At 53.5% G+C, this 21,653-nt stretch overlaps 5 protein-coding genes across 5 annotated transcripts; 3 read left to right on the forward strand and 2 right to left on the reverse strand.

The window, feature by feature from the left end:
- The first annotated feature begins 2,790 nt into the window (after window positions 1–2,790).
- CDEST_09365 (uncharacterized protein) lies at window positions 2,791–4,814 on the forward strand. Its single transcript, XM_062925524.1, has one exon. The coding sequence runs from the start codon at window positions 3,426–3,428 to the stop codon at window positions 3,759–3,761; it is 336 nt and encodes a 111-aa protein (XP_062781575.1). The 5' UTR covers window positions 2,791–3,425; the 3' UTR covers window positions 3,762–4,814.
- A 2,063-nt stretch (window positions 4,815–6,877) lies between these two features.
- On the reverse strand, window positions 6,878–7,366 carry CDEST_09366 (uncharacterized protein; the record flags this gene model as incomplete). Its single annotated transcript, XM_062925525.1, has 1 exon — window positions 6,878–7,366. One exon carries the CDS (start codon window positions 7,364–7,366, stop codon window positions 6,878–6,880), a length of 489 nt encoding a protein of 162 aa, XP_062781576.1.
- Window positions 7,367–11,002: 3,636 nt separating this feature from the next.
- Window positions 11,003–13,280, reverse strand: CDEST_09367 (Putative Cytidyltransferase-like domain, nicotinate/nicotinamide nucleotide adenylyltransferase). Its single transcript, XM_062925526.1, has 3 exons — window positions 12,911–13,280; window positions 11,684–12,826; window positions 11,003–11,492 (listed from the first exon to the last, which is right to left on the reverse strand). Exons 2-3 carry the CDS (start codon window positions 12,524–12,526, stop codon window positions 11,391–11,393), a joined length of 945 nt encoding a protein of 314 aa, XP_062781577.1. The 5' UTR covers window positions 12,527–12,826; window positions 12,911–13,280; the 3' UTR covers window positions 11,003–11,390.
- Window positions 13,281–15,730: 2,450 nt separating this feature from the next.
- On the forward strand, window positions 15,731–17,705 carry CDEST_09368 (Putative pectin lyase/virulence factor). The gene is made up of 4 exons (XM_062925527.1): window positions 15,731–15,955; window positions 16,063–16,218; window positions 16,285–16,429; window positions 16,498–17,705. The coding sequence occupies exons 1-4, from the start codon at window positions 15,879–15,881 to the stop codon at window positions 17,467–17,469; spliced, it is 1,350 nt and encodes a 449-aa protein (XP_062781578.1). The 5' UTR covers window positions 15,731–15,878; the 3' UTR covers window positions 17,470–17,705.
- Window positions 17,706–19,412: 1,707 nt separating this feature from the next.
- Window positions 19,413–20,339, forward strand: CDEST_09369 (Putative serine protease, trypsin domain, peptidase S1B, peptidase S1, PA clan; the record flags this gene model as incomplete). Its single annotated transcript, XM_062925528.1, has 1 exon — window positions 19,413–20,339. One exon carries the CDS (start codon window positions 19,413–19,415, stop codon window positions 20,337–20,339), a length of 927 nt encoding a protein of 308 aa, XP_062781579.1.
- Between the last annotated feature and the right edge of the window lie 1,314 nt (window positions 20,340–21,653).

Below are 21,653 nucleotides of genomic sequence, written 5' to 3' on the forward strand. Positions count from 1 at the left end.
CCAGAGTACTTCGCTCATACCCGACTCTCCTCACGCTCGGAGGGTGGGTGGGAGGAGATGAACACGACAAGAAAGAAAAACACGCACACACACACACACACTCCCTCAAGGCATGGTGGGTGGCACGGAATCTTGCCGACAAGACTCCATGTGGCATGCGACTCGCTGAGAATGTCCAGCTCATTTCTACTTCTTTTCTTTTCTCGTTTTCTTCCTCGCCTTCTTCCGTCACTTTCCCATCTCTTGCCTCGTAGCATCCGTACGCTAAATCATGTTGGCTCGTTGGCGATTGGCCCCCGTCGTCTCAATCATTGCTGTACGACCGTTGATGCCGCCGATCCCCTGTCCTGTTTCAAAACGGATACAACAAACCGCATTGCGCATGAATGGCAAACTGAGAATGACCTCTCTTCCTCTCCTTCTCCATCTTTCAGAAGCCTACCGGAAAAGAAATCCCCCGCAGACATCACAGGCGTCAAAAAGCAACCAACCCCGCGTTGGCCTCGCTGCCCTCCACGTGCTGTTCATTCCATTCAGTTGATGTCCCTCTCCTTGGCCTCTCGGTATCCTGTCAAAGAAAGGCCTCTTGAACGAACAATAGCTGTTGCCTTTGACATCGGCCCCGGTTGCACTAATATTCTACTCCGTATTTTTGCACCAAGAAGCCGCAGGGAGTCAGTGACTCTCCGACGTCTGCGCCTGCATCCGCGCCTGCGCCTGCGTCTACGATGTACGGTCTGCGTCTCCGTGCGGATGCCGCCGCAGCATATCGCAGAATGTATTCGTACCGAAGCGGGGCACTTGCGAATTACAGATACAGAGACCAGTCAGTCTGCAGAGGGACGGTCACTTCCGAGCGCGTATCTGTACGGAGTGCAGATACTGTGTTACTCCCCCCTCCTCCGAGAGCTCATCCCTGTCGGCCGACTTTTTGGCTGATCAGCGCCTCTGACGCCATACCCTCCAAGGGCAAGACTGGGATCCCCTCCATCTCCACCATCCACGGCGAAATCAGCGGGAACATGACTTGGGACTTTGAACCTCGGAGGAACACACTGTACCGCCAAGCGCAGCGCTCAACTTCTGACTGGCGTTCGATGCTCCCCGCCGTCCACTCCCGGCAGACAGCAGCCGGTTTGGCGGCTTTGGCGGCCCCTTCGACCCCCTTCTCCGTCCCCTTTCTCCCTCTCGTCTCGTCTGCCAAGAGACTCTCCGTTTATACTGTGTACGAATAGGGTCTCTGCCGTGAGATTGTGCCCAGCACGAAGCGGGTTCTCATTCCCTCCCATGTTGTTTTCCATCTTCCTCCGCCAGTTGGTCCCGTCGAGCTGTTGCCCCCTCGGCTTATCGCGCAGGAGGAGCCGCCCTCCTCTGCGTTTCCTCGTCCGTCGGGCATCACAGGGGACCACGCTAATACCCGACGCTACCTACGAAACAATCGTACTGGTATGGGGGCACGGGGGCGGCACGCTGAGCGAAGTGGGCGGGGCATTAATTAGCAGTCCCTTCTTTCTTCTTCGTCTTCTTTTCCTTCCCTACTTCGGTCTGCTGTACAGAGTACTGACTCCTGTGATACGTAGTCAAGGCGGTTCCTCTTGAGGTTCCGACGACAGTCTACGGCCTACCATTGACCGGATCACTTACCCATCGGTCCCGCTTGTCCATTTCTTCTCTCTGAACATCTTCTCGCGCTTATATCCGTATATCCATACATCAGCAATGTCTGGGCATCTGCTAATCTAGGGCAAATGCTTCGGGTTCGCCAAGTCGATATGTCACGATCCTGATAAGTGGCGATGGATAGGTAGTTTGTCTTACCTTCTTGCTCATCGTCTTCACCACATACAATACTCGCTTTCCTCGTAAGGGACCGAAGGCGCAGCTAGTCCAAGCGGCATTGGGCAGCCACAAGAATGTTCCGACGCGTAGTACCAACATCCATCACCAGCAGCATCCGTCGCGATCTCTTCTTGTCACATCTCAGGATACCGCCGTCGGTAAAAAGTGACAGCATCCCCTCCCTCCCTCCACGGTAGGCCCCCAAATTTCAACCATTACTTGACTCCCCACTCACCCAGGACCCTGCCGGCCCCGTTCCTACATTAGAGCAACCACTCAACCAAGCTCTGCAGTGCGTGTGCGTACTAAACGCGACGCGGTTCTTGCACTTAGCATACACTTGGACTACATTAGCTTGGCCAGCGCCACGGGTCCGCGTGCGACAGCAAACGGGCAATGCGACAGGGAAGTTAGGATAGGTACCTGTAAATTGAAATGCGACACCCTGCCACCATACAGACAGACCGATTACGCAAGGAGCCGCTCACCGACCAGTCGGCCGAGGACGGACATGCCGCTAGGGATCGGCTCACCTCAACTCCTCACCGCGGCAGAAAGCCCTCCAGACGCAAGGAAGAAAAGAAGAAGTAGGTTGCTGTCTCCGATGCGAGAACCCTGGGACGAAGTTCCGCGATCTCAGAAGCATTTTTCTCGCTTCGCTTCACACAAACTGCCTCTCCCTTGTCCACCAGTCGGTCCCCTGTCCCTTAGGCTTCCTTTTTCAAGCCCGTCAACGACCAATGGCGTCTCTCGCATCTCTTCGCTCACTTAACGATGTACTCCGCCTTTGGCCTTGGCTCTTGACTCTGTCCAACCCCTTAACCCTGTGCCAGTTGCTGGAGGCCTGATCCCTTCCTCTTCAGCCTCTCGATGACGGCTCAACGGTCCAATCCGACAGCCGGCTGTTCCCCATCATTTCCCTTCCTGCGCCTCCATGAGCAACCCTAGCGCCACCAACCGTCGCATCTTGCAAACTCTCTTTCTAACAGGAAGCTGACACACTGAGAGGAGCACCCGGTCAAGGTACCCCGGAGCCCCTGACATCAGCCGAGTGATGTCATCGGATCGAGGCCCGAAACTTGCCTCTCCTGCCGTGAGCTTCTTGGATTCTCTGTTCCGTTACGTCCATGTCGCCTCTCTTTCGCCATCTATGCGGCATCATGCTCCACGGAAACAAGTCGTCTCTGTCTGCCTACGCACAATATCCGTACCATCGCCGTCAATTCACCAGCCCTTCAACACAACGCCTCCCAACCCCCATATCTTTTAGAGGGCCGGCTGTTCACGGGGGCTACCATGCTCCACGCTACCACCAGAACCAGCGTGCTTACCAAACGTCTGTGACCCTGTTACCAGCGCCGTTTCACCACTTTCGCCAAAAGCCCAGCGCTCCTGTCTTAGAGTAGCGACATCCTTACCTGTACATATGAAAGGCAACCCGGGGCCTATCACCGAGTCTGCATCAGATCATCATACTCTTGCCCCCCTCTTCTCTCTATCGCTTCAGGCCGACTATTGCCAGATACTCTCCAGGGCACCGACTGGTTTAAGCAAGATTTATTCGACTATGCCACGGAACCACAAACATGGTTCCCTCACTAGTTCTTCCGGGCGATGACAGTGATGACGGGCAGATCACCGATGTCAACAACCCCGTTCTCCGACACTCGTTTTCGGAACAGCCAAGTGTATCGGAAATGGTGAGCGGACAGGATCATCATCATTACTGCACGTCCCACGAAATATGGGCAGGCGGTCTGACTCTCGCACTATCTTGTGTTGGCGATGGATCGTCGTTGACAGACAAATGGTTGGACGAACCATGTTCCCAATGCCGCAAAACCGCCCAACCCACTTTCTCCATCACACAACCTCGGAGCGGTCTCCATCTCGTTCCATTCTTTGAGTCTCAGTATCGGTAGACACCAACAAACATAGGGCCAAGGATTCGATTTTTTTTTTTCCCTGTCTAATCGCACAACCTGCCCGTGTTGTGACCCTCGTCCAGCATTCCCCGGCAGCATTCCTCGCCCTCTTCCTCTCCGTGAGTTCCGCTGGTCGGGACTAAGGAAACCGAGAGACCAGGAGAAAACAAGGACGCGCTCATCCATCCTTTGTCAATGTCCCGCACGCCGTTCGGCGTAGACTCCGAGAAAAAAAACAGGAATGTGAGAATGGCATTTCGCAAATGCGCCATGGCCCCGAAGCTTTGTCCCATTCTCTCCCAGCCTCTATCCCCAGGCGCTGGCCGCTACTTAGATACATTATACAAATGCGTCTTTTCCGTGTTCCCTGCCCTTCTTCGGAGGGACTCTACCCTGACAGGGTGACTAGAGACGTCTCTTCTCCCCTCCTCCCTCTCAAGAGTTCCCAACGAGGCAATTGTGACAAACGATCGGCGGTGTCCAGCATGGAAGAGCAGCGCCCGGCATTCAGAAACAGCAGGACGACGATCCCACAATAAGCCCGACAGCAGACTCAGCCGATCCGCCTCCCCCCGACCAATAGCAGTTCCAGCACGAGGATCGTCAGCACACGGAGCAATCCAGTACGCATACATATACCGATTTGCCCAGTGCTTTTCCTGCCGAGTTGGACCGACGGACACGGCTCCCAACCCAACGATGGACATGCAGTGAGTGGTTTGCTGCTGCAGCAACTCGAGGACCAACACGCTGGCCACGACCTATTACGGCACGTTCTTGCACATCGTCAGCAAGTTCGTCAGGCACAGCGCGTCTCTTTTCCCACGGACACGGAGGGATTACCCTCTTTGTTTGACACAGTCGGATGCCTCCCCCTCCCCAAACTGGGAGAAGAACACGGTATAATCCTGCGGCGGACAACGTCAGTCTGGCGGTGGGATCGTGGCCGTGCTGCTGTGGCCCAATGAATGTATTCAGTGTTGGGCAAGACAAATATACTGTGTTTATCATCGTGGGGTTTCACGTTGGTGTACCTCTGTGATCTCAAGAGGGGCCACCTTGGCTACATATCTCAAATGTTGCTGTAGTCGTGTTGCTGTGGCCGCTCCGGGTTGGGCTTCTTCCCTGCATCGTGCCCGGTGTGCCCCCAAGTTCCTCTAGCACACGATCATGATCCCTTTCCCCCCGTTCCCTGCCACCCCAAGCAGCCTAAATAGATGGGCGGTACAGATACACACAGAGTTCCTGGCCCCCCCCCCCTGTTCCCTAGTTCCATGTGACCACTGGAGGCTTCGGTACAAAACGGGCACACGGAGCACATAACACACATGGCCGGCGTCCCTTTTCCCGGACGGCATGAACGCCGGGGCCACGGAAAGAGTCATATGAGACCGGACGGCGACTTTTCTACGACGCCGGACGCGCAAGCATTTCTCATGTCTGTTTCTCTGCTTTCTCCTCTCCACACTGTTCTAACCCAACAGCGGACGCCCTGTGCGCTGGCTGCCCAGCGTGCGGAGACGGCGGCGGCGGCGGCGATGGCGGAGGGGAACAATGGACTCGCGGGTCCTCTCCTCCGTTGGTGATGGTGCACATCTTTATTTCTCGTATCACACGGATACGTTTCTTTTCTTGGCCCTCTCTCGATGTCCCTTTTCGCCACAAACCTGATGATGGGATCGACTTGATTCTTGTTCTTGGGGGGGGGTTTTTTTTTTTCTTTTTTCCCACTAGGTACTTGGCAAAGTGATGGGAGGAGCGGGAAGGCGTCTTCAGGCCCGGGTTGATGCCGACCGCCCACCCGGCCCACGTCCGCCCTTCGCCGCGGTTCCTCTTGTTGGAGGGAGGGGGGGTTGGTCGTCATCCTTCGGGCGTTCTCTCGGCGGACCGGGCTTGCGGTTGGTTCATGGTCACATTGAAGGGCGGTCTTTTTGTTTTTATTTTGTGTTTGAAGCCTCAGCCGGCGACACGGTCCTCGTCTTCTGCGGCCGTGCGGAGTCCTGGAGAGGTTCAGCATGGAGATTATCGACTTCTCGAGACCAGTAAAGTCATTATTCAAAACCACGAGTTTTTAAGTTTCAGTTCTTGGTACAGATAGCGCGTCGAGGTTTGGCGTATTCGATCAGGGAAGCTCGCGTCAATTTGGCGTCCGTTTCCCCCAATTTTTTTTGAATAACTTTTTTGATCAACTCTTCTTTCCAATTTTTTTCTATTGCGGGGATTAGCAAAACGGGGAACAAAGAGAATGAGACGAGAGGGAGTGCATCGTAGTGGGGGCGTCCAATCCGATATACAACGACCCACGTGGGATCACCGGGAACATGGCACTGAGCATGACGGCTTCGATACGAAGATGTGGTTGCGCCCTTCTCGCAATCCGCGTGAGTTGGTTACCCATTTCCAACACGACCCAAAGTACCCATTTGCGCTGCAGGTGAGGAAACTTTGTTGCTTGTCAACATGCAGGAAAACCGGGAACATCGGTGTACACGTGTATCCTACGGCCTACGGATACGGGCCCGTCTTGCCAAAGTCGACCTTGGAACGGGCGGTGCCAATGCCTATCGTGCTCTGTATCCGCTCGAGAAAGCTTGACTCGGCCGCGCAACGAGCACACACACAGAGACACGGTCCTTTACTTTTGCCCTCGATGGCTTGGAGGGAAGTCCCGGGCTGGGGAGGGGGGTGGAGAGGGCATCCCATCGGAGGTTTTCCCGTCCCAGCAGCTTCGAAGTCCGGGATTGGATTTTGTCACGCTTGCCGGTCGACGAACAATGCAGAGAGAAAGTATCTGGGGTTTCTGCGGCGGCCGACGGTCCAATCGTCGTTGGGTCGAGTAGGAGAATGCACACCACTCTCTTCACCCCAACCGGGATGCCTTTGGCCTGCGCATATCTCGGCTTGTCTGGGACTCTCATGGGAAAGTTACCGCCGGTCGACGTGACACGGGTTCCTCCCTCCCCCTCTATCCTTGTGCCTCCATCGTTGAAGAACCCCCCCTCTACGACGCCAAATCCTTTTCCTTTTTTTTAGAGTTTCTTGATAGGGAGGTTTTGTTGAGACGATATGAGACAAGGGCGCGCATCGAGAAAGACATCCCAAGGAATTGATGATCATGATGGTTTTATCTCCTGTATTGGAGGCAAAGTTTCCGCGGGAACAGGGAGAAAGAGAGGTTTCGTGACGTTCGATGACTTGACTGAGAGAGAGAGATCGGAAGCCAAACTCGGGCTTGGGATCCGATGTATTCCCGTGGCGACTGGATCTTTCCCTTCCTTTCCAATGGCGGGACAGGCTTGAGGGGCACTTCTGTCAACATGGTTAGCCTTTGGAGGTGCATCACTGGTGGTGTGCGGAAGAGGGTTGGAGACGGTTGGGAATCGAATGTTCTCTGAAAACTCAAAACTGCGCCCGCCGGAGTTGACTCCTGAGCGCGAAAATGGATGGGTATTGGTCCGAGAATGCTTGAGGCATTTGAGGCATTGGAGAATCTTGCATGACACGGAGACGGCGAGAGTTGGTCCGGCCTTGACTGCGTTTGTGTAATTGTCCTCGAGGCGCGGTGCTGGACCCAGCCCGAGAGGGTTGAACTTTGATAGCATGGCATGTCGCGGAGCAGTCTGAACTCGTCCGCCCTCGGAACAGTGGTTCTGCCTCGACTTTAGATTCAAATGGGAGGGCCATAGAAGTGAGGAGATCGCGATGTCGTCGCCCTCTAGTTCCGTTGATCGGTACGACAGTTGAAATACTGGGAGAGTCTCTCAACGCTTGTACGTTGCTATTTTTTCTACATTAGGCAAGGTATGATTGTGTGGTTGATATCTTTATACTTCCGCCGGGTTGTCCTCTTTCGTTTCCGTTCAGCCTACAAATAGTGTCTTCAATAGACGTGAACGGAACGGCATTGTCACCAAGGTTTAGCTACCCAATGATTGCTTGCGTGATAGTATTGGACTCGTTGAGCAGTTTTTATCAAGGCAATTTATCACATAGACACAATTAGGAGTTGGTAACTGTCATAGAAAGATCGCAACTCCCGGAACTTGTCGGTTATGTCCATGGGCTACAGTTTAGAATGTGGCTTAATTCCAAGTCTAATGGAGATCGAAGGCCCGGGCCGACTCAGGGTTTTGTACAGGCCCACGGTACTGGCTCTCATGTAAAAATCTCAACAAAGAAGCTGACTGTGTGGGAGTTATGGCGGCCATCAACTTCCTATCCTCACTATCTGTCTGCAGTTCCAGCCCGTTTAGAGCTGCTTTGGCGCCCTGATTCCAGCTCCTCGGCTAAACGACAGAACGGTTTCGTCTTCATTTGTAGAAGAACAACGGGGGTGATTGAAGAGCCTCTAAGGTGATAGAAGTGTCCCTTTGTATAAGGACTTGTAGTGCCTTCTTAGTTTGATGACCGCCGGCACCACATTCAAGTGCCCACAATCAGACTTTCATTTGCGGAACAAAACATGTAAACACTAATTAGAGTGCTGTTCTTGCTACTTTTAAGTGACAATTGAGGAACCCTAGAGTGAGGATACCGGGTTTCCTAGAATGAAGAATCACTTCGTGAATGCTCATCGGCGCTGTTCGCCATGACAGGTAGTTCACATCTAAATCCATCAAGCCCTCAAAAAAGCCTCCTGCAAAAGGACATGGCATCATCAAACGAAGCTAGGAATGCTGAGAGTAACAAAAGAGCAAGCCAGAAATGATGATATTGGGAACTAGTAGCAGTAGGACATCAGACCACCAAGTTTTGTTTCCAAAGTCCTAAAATTTCATAGGGTCCAACAGCGCTCACCTGAACAGATCCTACCACTCCTCAGAGTTTAGGCTAGAAACGTCTGTAAATGTGCGTACACAGCATCTTCGAAGCTGTTAAAACCTCAGAGTTGTGAGAGTGGATTATGAACCTGAGTTAGAAAATGAGAGGATTACAATATCCTGGGCAAAAGGATGCTAGCCCGCTATTCTAGAGTGTATTACAGGCCGTTTTCGGACTGCTTGTTGAAGTACTCGGAGATGGTACTTGTTCCAAAGAGCTAATTATCCACCCGAGAGGAACAGACGGCAAAAGAATTAATAAGGGGCCTGCCTCCAGAAAATGCTGGGGCAGTATGAGAAACTGGTTAGAATGGCACAGGGCCGCCCCTGCTGAAACCGACGTCAAAGATCCAAATGTCACGACTGAACCATCCTCCGACTATTCCTACATCGACATCCCCTCAGCCGCCAATCTATTTGACTTCTTCGCTAGACCAGCTGCCATCAATAGCGGCAACTGTATCAGCGCCAGGTACATGGTTTATGGGCTCATGAATCTCAGGGGTGTCTTATTAAATAGCGATAGAGACATGAACCCGCCCACCGAGAGGAAGATCAGAGAAGCCGACAAGGTCCGAAAAATCCTTGGCGGATTTGATCCGAGGCAAGACAGGGTACAAATGATATATCCGTTTTTGGTTGGCTTTGTTGAGGACAGGCTGCTAACGACACTTCGGCATGGCGTCGCTTGCAATAAGAATTGATGGCGGTATCCATTCTCGCCAGCTGGAGTGGCTGTCTCAGAAAGTTTCAAAGGCATAGTTGAGGAGGTCTTGGAAGGCATAGACGAAAGAACCTCATTTCTGGCTTCGAGCCCGACGCATTTGGACAGTACATCATGCACAATCATAATCACCTCTCCACCCTTGGTTACTATTTCTCGACCATTTATGACCTTCAAAAGCTGTTATTGGCGATTGGGACGGGCACACATGCCCTCTAGAGTGATTCTTTCCACTTACTACCAGGCCAAGAATGCCTCTCTTCTTCGCAAGGCACGGCAGACCAACAATGCTAGAACACATGCGATTTCTTCCCCAAGGAGAGCGACATCAGGGGAAACGAACGTCCCAAACCTACATTATTATGTGCCAGAGACGCCGCAGGCAGGTTGGTACAGGAACAAACTACGACGATGGAGACTGATCTTCATCCCAGGCCATGATAGCGGTGTTGAGTGTCTCGTCCAGTCTGCTCAAGCGCACGCAAAGGAGCAGTTCAACTTCCATGCTCGCAGCAATAAGGAAGATAGTCTTCGTCATTTGAGGTCCCAGGTCGGACCGGAAACAACCGAGTTCTTCGACACTCCAGTCCTCGCGAGCAGCAAGGCCGGCCCATTTAACTTCGACGCCACTCTCGTCAGGAAACCTAGGCGATGCAACGTTGGGCTCAGAACCAGAAATCACCAAGAGGAGAATGGTGTCGCTCTGCAAGAACCAAGACCATATCCTTGAAAATAAGGAAAAGGTAGTGTTACTCACGGGTGGAATCTTTTGAAGCACAGGCGTGGTCAGAAGGATACACAAGGTGACCGATAAGCAAGCCAACATGTGTCCCTCCTAGTACTTTGGGATCCCTCCACCCCCACACCACCTTCTTGTACGTGCGTTTGGAAGATCTCCAGCTTCGGGCACGGCCAGCCGGTTGTCCAAATTCCACGACCGTGGCACCGCGTGGTGGTCTGGCTTTCATCGAATCCATGGTGGTCCCGGAATACTTCACAGCTTGAGCCGCAGTCATGCTGGAGGCAATTGTCGTTAGTGAGAGAGTAGGCGAGGCGCCTCCAGAAGAACTGGAGAGAACAGGTCCATCATTTCTCACAATGGTAAGTCAAAGCCCACAACCGTGACATGCACATCCGTGCCGACAAAGACTAATATTGGATGTGGCCTGTTCCATGAAAAATACGATGTTACCGATCCTCGGCACGGTAAGATATTGGTGTGAAACACGTACGTCCTGCTCCAACTATAACGGAAGAAGGGTCAGGGTTCATCATAAATAAGAAGGCGAGAAGGACTGCCTGGTTATTCTAGAGACGTAGTGGGAGTTCCAGGACAGGACGATGAATAGAGAGGGGCCCGACGAGCTGAGGATTGCAATTTTATCTCCCTCACGATGTAGGAGCAAGAGCCATCTTTTTTGACGAGGTTCAGTGCGGCGCTACCCTTGACTTCCTATGTGGAAGGACTGAACCGGACAAGGTTTGATAATTCTCCGGGCTCTCTATGGGTAGTCATCACTAGACACTGCGTCTTTTCGCTCCCGTCAGCCATCTGATGAGCATCGTGACCCATACATGTCAAGGGTAGACGCTGCAAGACCAAAACAGGAATCCCAAAGTGATCTCGTCACCAAACACCGTTACCGAACAGATGTCACCGTTCAGTGGTCGCGAGACACACAGGCGAGGAATGAGGAGTACTTAAAATGTCTCGACCGGCGCGGGGCCGATCCCGAGGGGAAGTTCTGATTGTAGCCGGGAGAAGTCCCTGTAGTTGGAAAAGATGTGTAATATGTCTCATGGGGACATGACCCGCCCGATGCACCTGATTAAACCCAGGAAAATAATGAAAAAAAGGGAAACTGATAAAAAGAACATTGTGCCGTCGTCTCGCAAAATCCAAACGCTGATATCCACACGCCAGTAATTTCCCCGTCTCTCTCTGCTCTGCGAGATCCCTAGCTCTCTCTCTCTCTCTCTCTCTCTCTCTCTTTCTCATTGTCTGTCTTTCGCGGTGATCTGATCGCCTCTCCCTCTTTTTCTACAAATCATTCGCTAATGGGGAATTCGTGCAGGTGACTCCTATTGCACCTCCTTCTCCTTTCCCTTGTCGTTTGTCGCGGCATCGTCTTCGTGATACAGGCCGTGCTCTTCAATATACTTGATGACCTCAGCGGGGATGAGCTGTGTTGTGCGTCCTTTGTCAGCAATTGGTCTCCTTGGGGATAGAGCAGTGGGGCGCGAATGATGGATGAGTGAACCGCCCACCGGAAAGGAATCATCGACCACGGGAAGAAGGGAATCGGTGGTGACGGTGGTGATGGGCATGTACGGGCAGTAGAGAACGAGCGAAAGGGAGGGAAGGGAGAACCTACGTAATCGATGCTCATATTCCTCCTCAGTAACAGCCGGATCTTGGTACTCGACACGTCGTTGGGGACGACCTGCGGGATGTAGTAGATCTGGTCCTCGTATTCCTTGAGGTTGCCGAGGGCCTCGTCAATGTTGACGCCGGCCCTCTCGAGCACGAAGGCGCCAAAGTCGCCGAGGATGTGGCGCAGGTCGGAGGGGGACCAGACGCCGGGCTGGCTCATGGTGTTGATGAGGTCGGCGCCGGCGAGAACGGCGATGCGGACGCGCTTGCCGTTGCAGCCGCCACGCTTGACGTTGATCTCGTGCTCAAAGTGGTCGAGGACGACGGCGGTGGGCACGTAAGCCGTCTGCTCGGCCTCCCAGGGATCGACCATGAGGAAGCGCGAAGTCTGCTCGGCGGCAATCTCGCACATGCGGCGGCGGTGGCAGGCGGGGGCCAAGCCGCGCTTCTTGTAGGCGTCGGAGACGGGGGACAGGTAAGAGCCGATGAGCTCGAAGTTTGTGTTGTAGCGGACGTAGTCGGCGGCCATGACGGCCATGCGCAGGTGGAGGAAGGTGATGGGGCTGTAGGAGCCCGGGGCGACGAGGACAAGAGGCTCGCGGTCGGGTTCGGACTGCTGCAGGCGGAGGCGGTGTTCCGGGAAGTTGTAGCCGGGAGGCGTCATGGCCTCGATGGTCTCGGGGGTGGCGACCATCGTGAGGTTGCTGTGGTTGTTTTTGTTGTTCTTGGTGGTGGTGTTTCGGGCGGCGGGGAGGTTGTTACGCAGCGTGCTGAGACGCCGGAGGGGAGGGGTCGGGGGGCGGGACGCTTGCGACGAGAACAGCCGGAACGTTCCAGCTCGCATCAACCGTTCCGCGCCTGTTGCTTCGTCCCTTGTCGGGAGGCAAGGGAGAGATAAACTCGGCGGCGACGGCGGCGGCAAATTGAGGGAAGTTGCTTTGAGGTTGGCTCCTTGGAGTCGGAGGGAGAACAGATGGAGATACGTCTAGATGGTAGTGTGCGAGGGAGTGTGCGTGTGTGCGTGAGAGAAGTGTGGTTCGTCTCGGGATGCGGCTATCGGTAGGTCGGTGCCTAGGCACAAGGCAGCGGGCGGCGGAAGAGACGGGGGATGACGGGGACTAGTAGGTGCTCGTTCTGCTCTGGTCTGTTTGGGAAGAAACGACAATTGAGATTCGTCAGCCTTGCGCCATATACGTCATGTGCGAACCGTTGTTGCGGTATGGTGTACCTTTTTCTTCTTCCTCCTCTTCTTCTTTTGTCGATGGATTCCTGAATCGGTGGGATGGCGGTGTTGGATGCGCGACCTGTTTGTCTTTTCCTACTTTTCTTCTTTTTTGGGATGACACGACAGAATGGAACGTCTCTAGCAGCCCTTGTTTTGGGGGGGGTTTTGGTCGGAGGGGGTAGTGGTTTCGGTTCGGCAAGCCTGGATTTCGGGCGGATTGCGTGACTAAGACTGAGGATGACACTGAGACTTTTTCGTTTCTGCGTTTCTACCGGTGATTGCAAGCCCGCAGCGAATGATTTCGCAGGGAGGAGGGGCGGGGGAATGGGGAGGGCGGCGCTCTGCGGCCAGACTTGCCTTCGCATCGAGGGGTCGGTGGAGTCGAAGACAAGCATTAGTCATCTGGAACCCCGCAGCCGCGTGGGTTCTGATTGGTAGGGAAGAAGTTTCGGCGCATCGGAGAAAAACCGGGTCAAGGGCGGAGTTGCGGTTCCAGGCCCGGCGGCTACTCCGATCTCCGTCTTCGGCGCACCAGCTCTAGGCCACGACTGCCCGCTCTTTTACTTAGGTAGCCTGTGGAACTCACTTCAAAGGCTCCCCTATTCGACATTTGTACTCCTCGTCCAGCTGTGAAGGGGTTTGTCCTCTGGGTACTCGTCAAGCTGCTGAGGTTTATGGGAGGCCGACGATGCGTTGTAGCGGCTGTGTACGACCATGTGCAGCCGGCAAATGCCGAATGGCTCCGGATGACGCGCGTGCGGCACGCTGCGCCGGTTAAGTCTCCCCTAAAACCGAAACCCCGCAAGGGTTGGAGTCGCAAGCCTGGAAGAGGACCAACCCAAACGCCAAAGTAAATCTGTCAAATTGGTGAACCCGTTGAACTTAACTTTTGCGCAAGCTCGACCGTTGACTCCGTGAGTTCCATCGCATTGATCTGTCGACGGACACGAGTCAAGTTCTAGCAGGCGATTGTTTCCTTTCTAATGATAAGTTCTTTGAGGCAACCGAGAACCACTTCGTGTCTTTGTCCTCGTCCTCGTCCTCTAGCCCGAAACCCCTCAAAGTGACAAACGTCTCAACAGCGAAGAGCGTCGTTTCTCTTGGCCCTGCTCATGGAGAGGAGAGGACGCAGTGGCCTCCTAAGACCCTACCCCATAGGGAAGTCGCTTGCTGACTTGTGTGGCACACGTGATTGTGTTTCTTCGCAGCCCAAGTTTTGAATTTCAAGACCTGTCTCGCACCCGGCATTCAGCACTGCGACAGAGCCAGAGTGAGAGGCCTCTCAACCACGTGACGACTCGCTCAACGAGCGGGCTTGTAATCCGGTTTCCTTGCGCTCCGACATCGCCTGCTCCCTCCGGTACCCCAACGCTCTTTTGGGGGAGAGGGGGGAATGCATTAGCGCCCCAATGCCTCGTGCTTCACCGTCTCGGGGGGCTAGAAAGCTTCCCAAGTTATTCTCCGGCACAGAATGTCCGGCCGATTGAGGCACAGGCTCGGCGTGCAAGACCAGTTGCCGGCCGTTTATGGGGTAAATGGTGAGTCAGAATTTCCTGCGAGCAATGTCTTCCAACGACATTAACTGGCCACAGCATCTCAAGTGAGATCGGATGGCAGACGGCCGACTTCCGATTCAATTCTCACGACCCGCTGGTAAGCTGTCAAATCGAGAACCTGCGCTGTGATGCACGCACTAGTTTTTGGCTGGAAGATGACGCCTGCTGATTGCCGGACTGATTTTGTCGGAAGGGCACTCCAGAATCAAGCGATCGGAGACGCGTTCTAGCTATTATGAAAATGAGTGGGAATGGATCGAGTAGCGGCGGAGTACTGAATGTAATAATTCTACTTGGGACGATGCTATTCCAAGCCCATGCACATTTAGAGTTGGGAAATTGGGAAATTGGCATTCGCAATCGCCAATGGGTTACGGGTGGAAAGCAAGACACTTGAAACCATGGCACCCAATATCAACAATGACGTCCGACAGGTGGGAAAGCAGTCGGCCGAAAGACACAGAGTAACATTCGTGACCAAACTCAACGTGGCAGCAGCAACAGCCTCGGGGCCTCGTTCTCGAAGAGCATTCCCTTTTCGATCCTCACCTATTTCATCGCAGCCCTTGTGTCCGTCAACCGCCCCCCTGCTCACGGCGTTACTCTAAAACAACTCTCCGGCCACATTCAATCAATGTGAAAGCCGGCCCCATCGGGCGCCCCTTCAATATTACCCAAACGCGCACAACCGCCAGGGATTCCCCACACTTGATGCTCCTTTCGGACGGCACCTGAGCACGTCTCATCCCGTCGCGCTTGAAGCAATTCTGCCCATTCCCACCAATCGCCCTCGCAACTCTCCGCCCTAGATGAACCTACCTCCCGGATTGGGAAGCTCTGAATTGCACTTTGTACCACGCAGAATCAGGATTGGGAGAGGGAGGGGGTGTAGGCGATGGCGATCCCATGAGGGAAAGGAAAGATGGAAGAAACAAGTAGAGGTTGATGGTTCATCCAACGCTACGCCCGGCCAAATATACCCGAACAAGCATGTCCCCGATCCGAACATAGGGCGACACGCTGCTACCCCCCCCCTTATAGCTATGCTGTAGTGACCCCTTCTAATTACCCTCCTGTCAGAGCCAGATGGGATGCGGTGCAATCCCCCTGGACCACACCCATCCCGGTAGATCATCAACGCGAAAAGGCGTCAGGCGTGTGCAGCCCGTCGCCGATGCGACGCCAGACACGGGAGAAGGAAACATACAAAACCAAACTCGGGGCCCCTCCTCCCTTCTCGCCTCCTCTTTCCTGCGGTTCTGGGACCTCTCCTTCTCCTACGCTTGTTGTTCCATCCCCTTGACTTCGAGGCGAACCTGTGTTGCCTTGAATTCTTGAGCCTTCTCTTCTTCGCATCTTCCCGCCCCTTGGTTTCACAATTGTCTGGTACATTCGTTTCGTTTCGTTTTTTCAACATGAAGGCTTCTGCGACTCTCCTGGCGGCCGCCCTCTTCTACCAGGGCGCCGCCGCTTTGCCCTGCAAGGGCTCTTCGTAAGTGTTTTCTCCTCATCCCATCCTACTAGTCGCCCGAAAGTACGGACGACCCGTTGTTTCACACTGCTTCTTGGAGTTGAGACTAACGAAGACAAAATAAACAGTGCCGCCTGTGGTGCCGTCGGCTGGGCCGGCCCCACTCCGGTCAAACTCGCCGTCCGCGCCGACCCCGCCCCTTCCGCCTTCCCAGGCGCTGAGGGATTTGGCCGCAACGCCATCGGCGGCCGAACTGGCAAAGTCTACAAAGTCACTAACCTCAAGTCAGTATCCCTTCTACTCCACCTCCATCTCTGTCTGTTATTGCTTGTGCTGACGTCTTGACCCAGCGACTCCGGCACGGGCTCCCTCCGTGATGCCGTCTCCCAGCCGAACCGTATCGTGGTGTTCGACGTCGGCGGTGTCATCAAGATCGATGCCCGCATTGTAGTGTCCAAGAACATCTATATTGCCGGCCAGACCGCTCCAGGAGGTGTAAGTTGGTTCCTGGCCGCTCTTCAAACTCCACCTGCACACCCCGAGTCACAACTCACACAACTCAGGGCATCACCGTCTATGGCAACGGTTTCTCTTGGTCAAATGCCAACGAGGCCATCGTACGTCATATCAGAATTCGAATGGGCAAGTCCGGCGACAGCGGTAAAGACGCCATCACCATCGCCGACGGCAAGAACCTCATCTTCGACCACGTCTCCGTCTCCTGGGGCCGCGACGAGACCTTTTCCATTTCGGGCGATGTCAGCAATGTCACAATTTCTTCCAGTATAATCAGCCAGGGATTGGAAACCCATTCATGCGGAGGACTCATGCAGACTGATGGCGGTGTCTCGCTCTTCCGCAACCTGTACATCGACAACAAGACCCGCAACCCCAAGGTCAAGGGAGTCAACGACTTCCAGAACAACGTCGTCTACAACTGGGGAGGAGGAGGCGGCTACATCGCTGGCGACTCCGACGGTGCGAGCTACGCCAACATCATCAACAACTACTTCATATCCGGGCCCTCCACCTCCGTCACGGCCTTCACGAGGGGTAACGCCAACTTCCGCGGCTACGTCAAGGACAACTTCTACGACTCGAACCGCGACGGCGCCCTCAATGGTGCCGCTCTTTGCGTATCGACCACCTGCTACTCCAACATGGCCATCCAGACCACCCCCTTCGCCTACCCGGCGCCGGCGAAGCTTTTGACGCCCGCCGACGCCGTCGCCCACGTCGTCTCCAAGGTGGGCGCCTCCATTGCTCGCGACGCCGTCGACACCGCCCTCGTCAAGGAGCTCACGTCCTACGGCAAGTCTGGGAAGCTCATCTCCGACGAGGCCTCCATGGGCGGCGTCGGCACCATCGAGGCCGGCACGGCCAAGAAGGACACGGACGGCGACGGCATTCCCGACGAGTGGGAGACGGCGAACGGTCTGAACCCCAACGATGCCTCGGACGGCATGAAGATCGGCGCTGGCGGGTACGCCAACCTTGAGATTTATGTCAACTCGCTCGCCCCGGCCGTCTACTAGATATGGATCGCCCGTCCGGGGGATTGGTGGTAGCACCGGGTCCTTCACGTTCGATGATGGATCCCCTTGGCTTTACAAAGCCCTCACTTTCACTCTATTTTCTTGTTTATAACTGCGCACCGTCTATATTCTAACGAGGTACATATACCTATTTCACATGAACATATGTTAATTCTTTCCACGACATTTGCTCACTGAACATTTTCTTGGCTGCTACATCAGTAACCTAGCAATCTGAACAAATCCATGTGTTGAGTCTGCGCACATTTCGACAAATGTGCGCAAATGTCTCAAGCGTCTTTCTAAATCAAGTGGAACCTCCATTTATTCACTCGACGGCTCGGATCCTAAAGCATCATTAAATCTATGCATTCCTGTCTCCTCTGCCTCGCCACTTTCTGATGCAACTTCACCATCGGTCACTGTCTGTGGCCTAGTTCAGTGCTTTATCTCATGGGTTTAACCCGGTTTAGTTCCTTTCCCTCCCCTTGAGTTCACTGACATGTAAGATGGTTCGTCTTTCGGTCCCAGCTGTCATGATGTTTACTATCAACGCAATCTGCCTCTGTTTCCTTAAACTGGATCTATTCACTTAACAGTCTCAACATAACCGCCTGTGACCTTGTTCATCAGCAGAATTACCCCGGAGCCCTGAAGAAGTTGTTTGCCGCCGCTCTCTCCGAGAGTTTTAGCAGATGATATATGATTAGGCGGAAAGAGCCTTGGTCAAAGCTGTATGCGTCGCTGGTAATGTGCCATTAAGGGTATCGTATCTTAAACGGCCGCCACGCATGCCCGACTTTCGTCTCAGTACCATTGACCAAACACTCCCAGAATAAACTTCAAAGCTGATGGTAGCAGCCTTTACGTTGGTGCAGAACATATCCCAAAAAGACACTGGCCTGCAGGCTGCAGTCCAAAATTTATGTCCGTTTGATATGTGTGGAAAATAGCAAGAGTCAGACATTTCGCTGAGGTCAACATTTGAGAGACGTTGACTCCGAAAGCTCATCGATAAATGTAATGCTGGCTACGGAGGCTTCGGGCGATGCTTACCATCGGGGCGGACTGACTGCAGCGGTCCGGCCGAACCGTGCCGAACTAGACTGTGTTTGTATTGAAAGTTCGTAAGGAATCCTACGGGATGCACCGCTGTAACAACAATTCATTGAAAGCATCGTCCAGTGCCATTAAACCATGCCCGTGGAATATCATTGACTGAGTTGTCAGCCCAGCATGAACATCTAACCCCTACGGGAGGATTCTGCAGTGAGCAGCTTGTCTGACTGCTTCCGCGGAAGGTGGTAGTAGGATGGTTCAATCCAATCTCGCACTACCCCCTTGTGGAGGAGGGTGGGGAGTAGAAGAGCGCCTCTACCTATCACGAGTGGGCGTGTTGGGATTCGGCCGACTTCCCCTGAAATGCCAATTTACGCCCCATCCTTCGACCCTAATCCTTCAGATCCTCCATTGAACCCTAGAAGATGACAGGGTAGCTTCGCATCGTCGCAAGATACCGTAGGACAGAACGTTGAGAAGAGCTGCTGGCTCTCTGATTCGCTTCCAGTTCAGAATCAGATGTTCTAGGATCATTCGTAGAGCGCTTATGCTTGTTTCCCATGGATTTTCTCTTGGCTAGTAAGACGTCTACCTTGCAGTACTTGGCGCCATCATCGTGAGTCTCGTGTTACCATGAAGACGCTTTCGGGACTAAACTGGGTAGCATGCATTCCAGGCAACAATATTTCTCTATTGTGATGGAGAAATCTCACGGGAGAAATGATACCGAAACCTCCCAAATGTGTTGAGTGCTCAAATTGATAGCGTACTTTTACTCGACTACAAAACGCTGCGCAGCTCCCGACGTAGGAACGACATGTGGGCAGACGCCAGCTCAACTCAATTTCTCCAAGTTCCCGGTGAATTAAACCCCTCCAACTACCATGGTTCGCCTCAAGGTTTTCGCCGCTTCTGCGGTCCTCTCGTTTGGATCTGTCTCGTTCGCTGCCCCTACGGCCGGGGAACACAGCATCCCAACCCCAATCGACTTTGAGCAGCCTATCGGCTTTGACCCTACCTTCGCCTCCTTCCCAAAGGCGGCAAACGTCGAAAAAGTCATCCCGAAGATTGTCACTCTCAGTCTTTCTGGACAGCAAAGCAACTTCACAGACTTTCCCCCTTCAGAGGCCGGTCCCCCTGAGTCCACCAAGCGAGCTATCCTCGGCGGAGTCGACAACCGAGTTCTGTGGCCAAACCGAGACTACCCATACCGAGCCATGGGGAGAATCCAGTTCTCCAATGGCGGATGGTGCAGTGGTGCTCTCATTGGCTCCCGACACGTAGTCACGGCCCGTCACTGTATCCCCGCCGAAGGTGTCAGCGCGCGTTTTCAGCCGGCGTTCTACGACGGCGAGGTCCTGGGTGGCTACGACGTTACCGTCATCTTCCGTCCCAACTACGGCCAGGAAGGCTGGTGCGCCAACGCCTTCGATTGGGCCATTTTCGTCCTTGGCGAGAAGGCCGGACAGGTCAACGGCTGGCTTGGGCTCAAGACGGTGAATCCCGACAACCAACTCAACCGCGCCATGTTCTTCCACTACGGATACCCGCAAGACAAGGGCGGACGACAGCCATACCGACAGGAAGCCATTACGGCCTCGGCGGCCACATACTGTGACAGAGGGTCTCCAGTTGTGGTCGATGCCGATGTTATCGGCGGCCAGTCCGGCGGCCCCTTCTGGATCAACGAGAATGGCGAAAGGTACTTGTATGGCGTTGTGGTTGGAGGCTCTGACGAGCTCAGTGTGGTTGCTGGAGGCCCCTCCTTGCTGGAGGGATACGGCATATTGTTGAAGGACTATCCCAACTAAACCTGGATTTCAAGAAGCAGAATAAATTTTCACGCGAAATATCAATGATAGTCATTGAGGATACATTTGTTATGTACATATGCAAGCAAGTTTGTCCATAATACGTAACGGCACGGCCAATGTGCGATATTCACGACACTCGAAGCTTGTGTCGGCTTGAATCGCGATGTTGCGACTGCAACCATTAGGATATTCTGCAAGAATCATCGTCGCATCATTTTTCATTTACAGAGCCCTGGTTCCAGTCAAAATCTTGAAGTGATACAATGAAAGAACTGTTATCTGAAGTTTGTAGGTATTTGAGCTTACAGTAGAAAATTGCCCTTTTCTTGGCCAGTGGATCATATTGGAGGATCTATACGGCAAGACATGCCACGGAAACATGAGCGATTAACACCCAGCGGCAGATCATGCGAATCTGCGTAAGACAAGACAATTTTTACGCACCAGGGGTTGTCAAGCCCGGACTGGCGACCTTCCGTACCTCTTGACAATTGTGAAATCGCTGACGCCTGACTCAGGAGGCCTACCGAGACGATAGATCCGCCCACTACGTAACTGGAATTGTGTGTATGTGTGTGTGTGTGTGTGTTGTGTCGTGTGTCGTGGAAGAGCATAGTTATGCACGGTAACACTCGTCAGATGGCATAACAATTCCGCCGGCCATACTCTTGTTTCAAGCTGTTCCTTGCAAGCCCGGCTCTCGGCAGACTGCTGCCCAAATCCATGGCGACGGACCATACAGAACAAGGATAACCCACAAAGATTGCAAGCACAGAACTTCTGAAAGAGTGCCGGCTGATCCGGTAAAACCTTCTCAATGACGATCTCAGCTGAGACGCCCGTGTTCCCGAATCCCCACTATTGTACGCCTGTCTTTCGGTTTCCGCGGCCGAGATGTATCCCACAGCTTATGAAGATTCAAATAAAGTTTTTTGACTCATCGAGAAAACCATCATCTCACGATCAGAGTAGTTTCATGCGTAAATGCAGTTAGGTTTCACCAAATATCAGAACAAAGAAATGTAAGCCGACTGCAACCCACGAGGACACGAGAAACCAAACTGCGAATTTGGCACCTTCCGCTTGCGCAGACCAGGCGATTATAACCACGCTCTCAGAGTTTGATTTTACACTAGCGCATACAGACTGGAATTTAACTCTAAATTCCTTTAAAAAAAAATGCTGAGACAAAAGGGACTGCTTGATGTGTCCGTATGCTCCAGCGCACTGCTGTCTCAGACTAATCGGAAACCTCAGACGAGAAAATAGGACTTCTTTCACTTGCTCCTGTCACACATTGTCAGGGCTGAC

Source organism: Colletotrichum destructivum, chromosome 6 (genome assembly GCF_034447905.1).
Source record: "Colletotrichum destructivum chromosome 6, complete sequence".
In the NCBI taxonomy this organism is placed as follows: domain Eukaryota; kingdom Fungi; phylum Ascomycota; class Sordariomycetes; order Glomerellales; family Glomerellaceae; genus Colletotrichum; species Colletotrichum destructivum.

Coding starts and splice junctions, on each gene's coding strand:
- CDEST_09365 (XM_062925524.1), top strand. CDS start 3,426: ATGGTTCCCTCACTAGTTCTTCCGGGCGATGACAGTGATGACGGGCAG.
- CDEST_09367 (XM_062925526.1), bottom strand. CDS start 12,526: ATGCGAGCTGGAACGTTCCGGCTGTTCTCGTCGCAAGCGTCCCGCCCC. Junction 11,493..11,683: donor GGAATATGAGCATCGATTAC/GTAGGTTCTCCC, acceptor CGCACAACACAG/CTCATCCCCGCTGAGGTCAT.
- CDEST_09368 (XM_062925527.1), top strand. CDS start 15,879: ATGAAGGCTTCTGCGACTCTCCTGGCGGCCGCCCTCTTCTACCAGGGC. Junction 15,956..16,062: donor TTGCCCTGCAAGGGCTCTTC/GTAAGTGTTTTC, acceptor CAAAATAAACAG/TGCCGCCTGTGGTGCCGTCG. Junction 16,430..16,497: donor GCCAGACCGCTCCAGGAGGT/GTAAGTTGGTTC, acceptor CACACAACTCAG/GGCATCACCGTCTATGGCAA.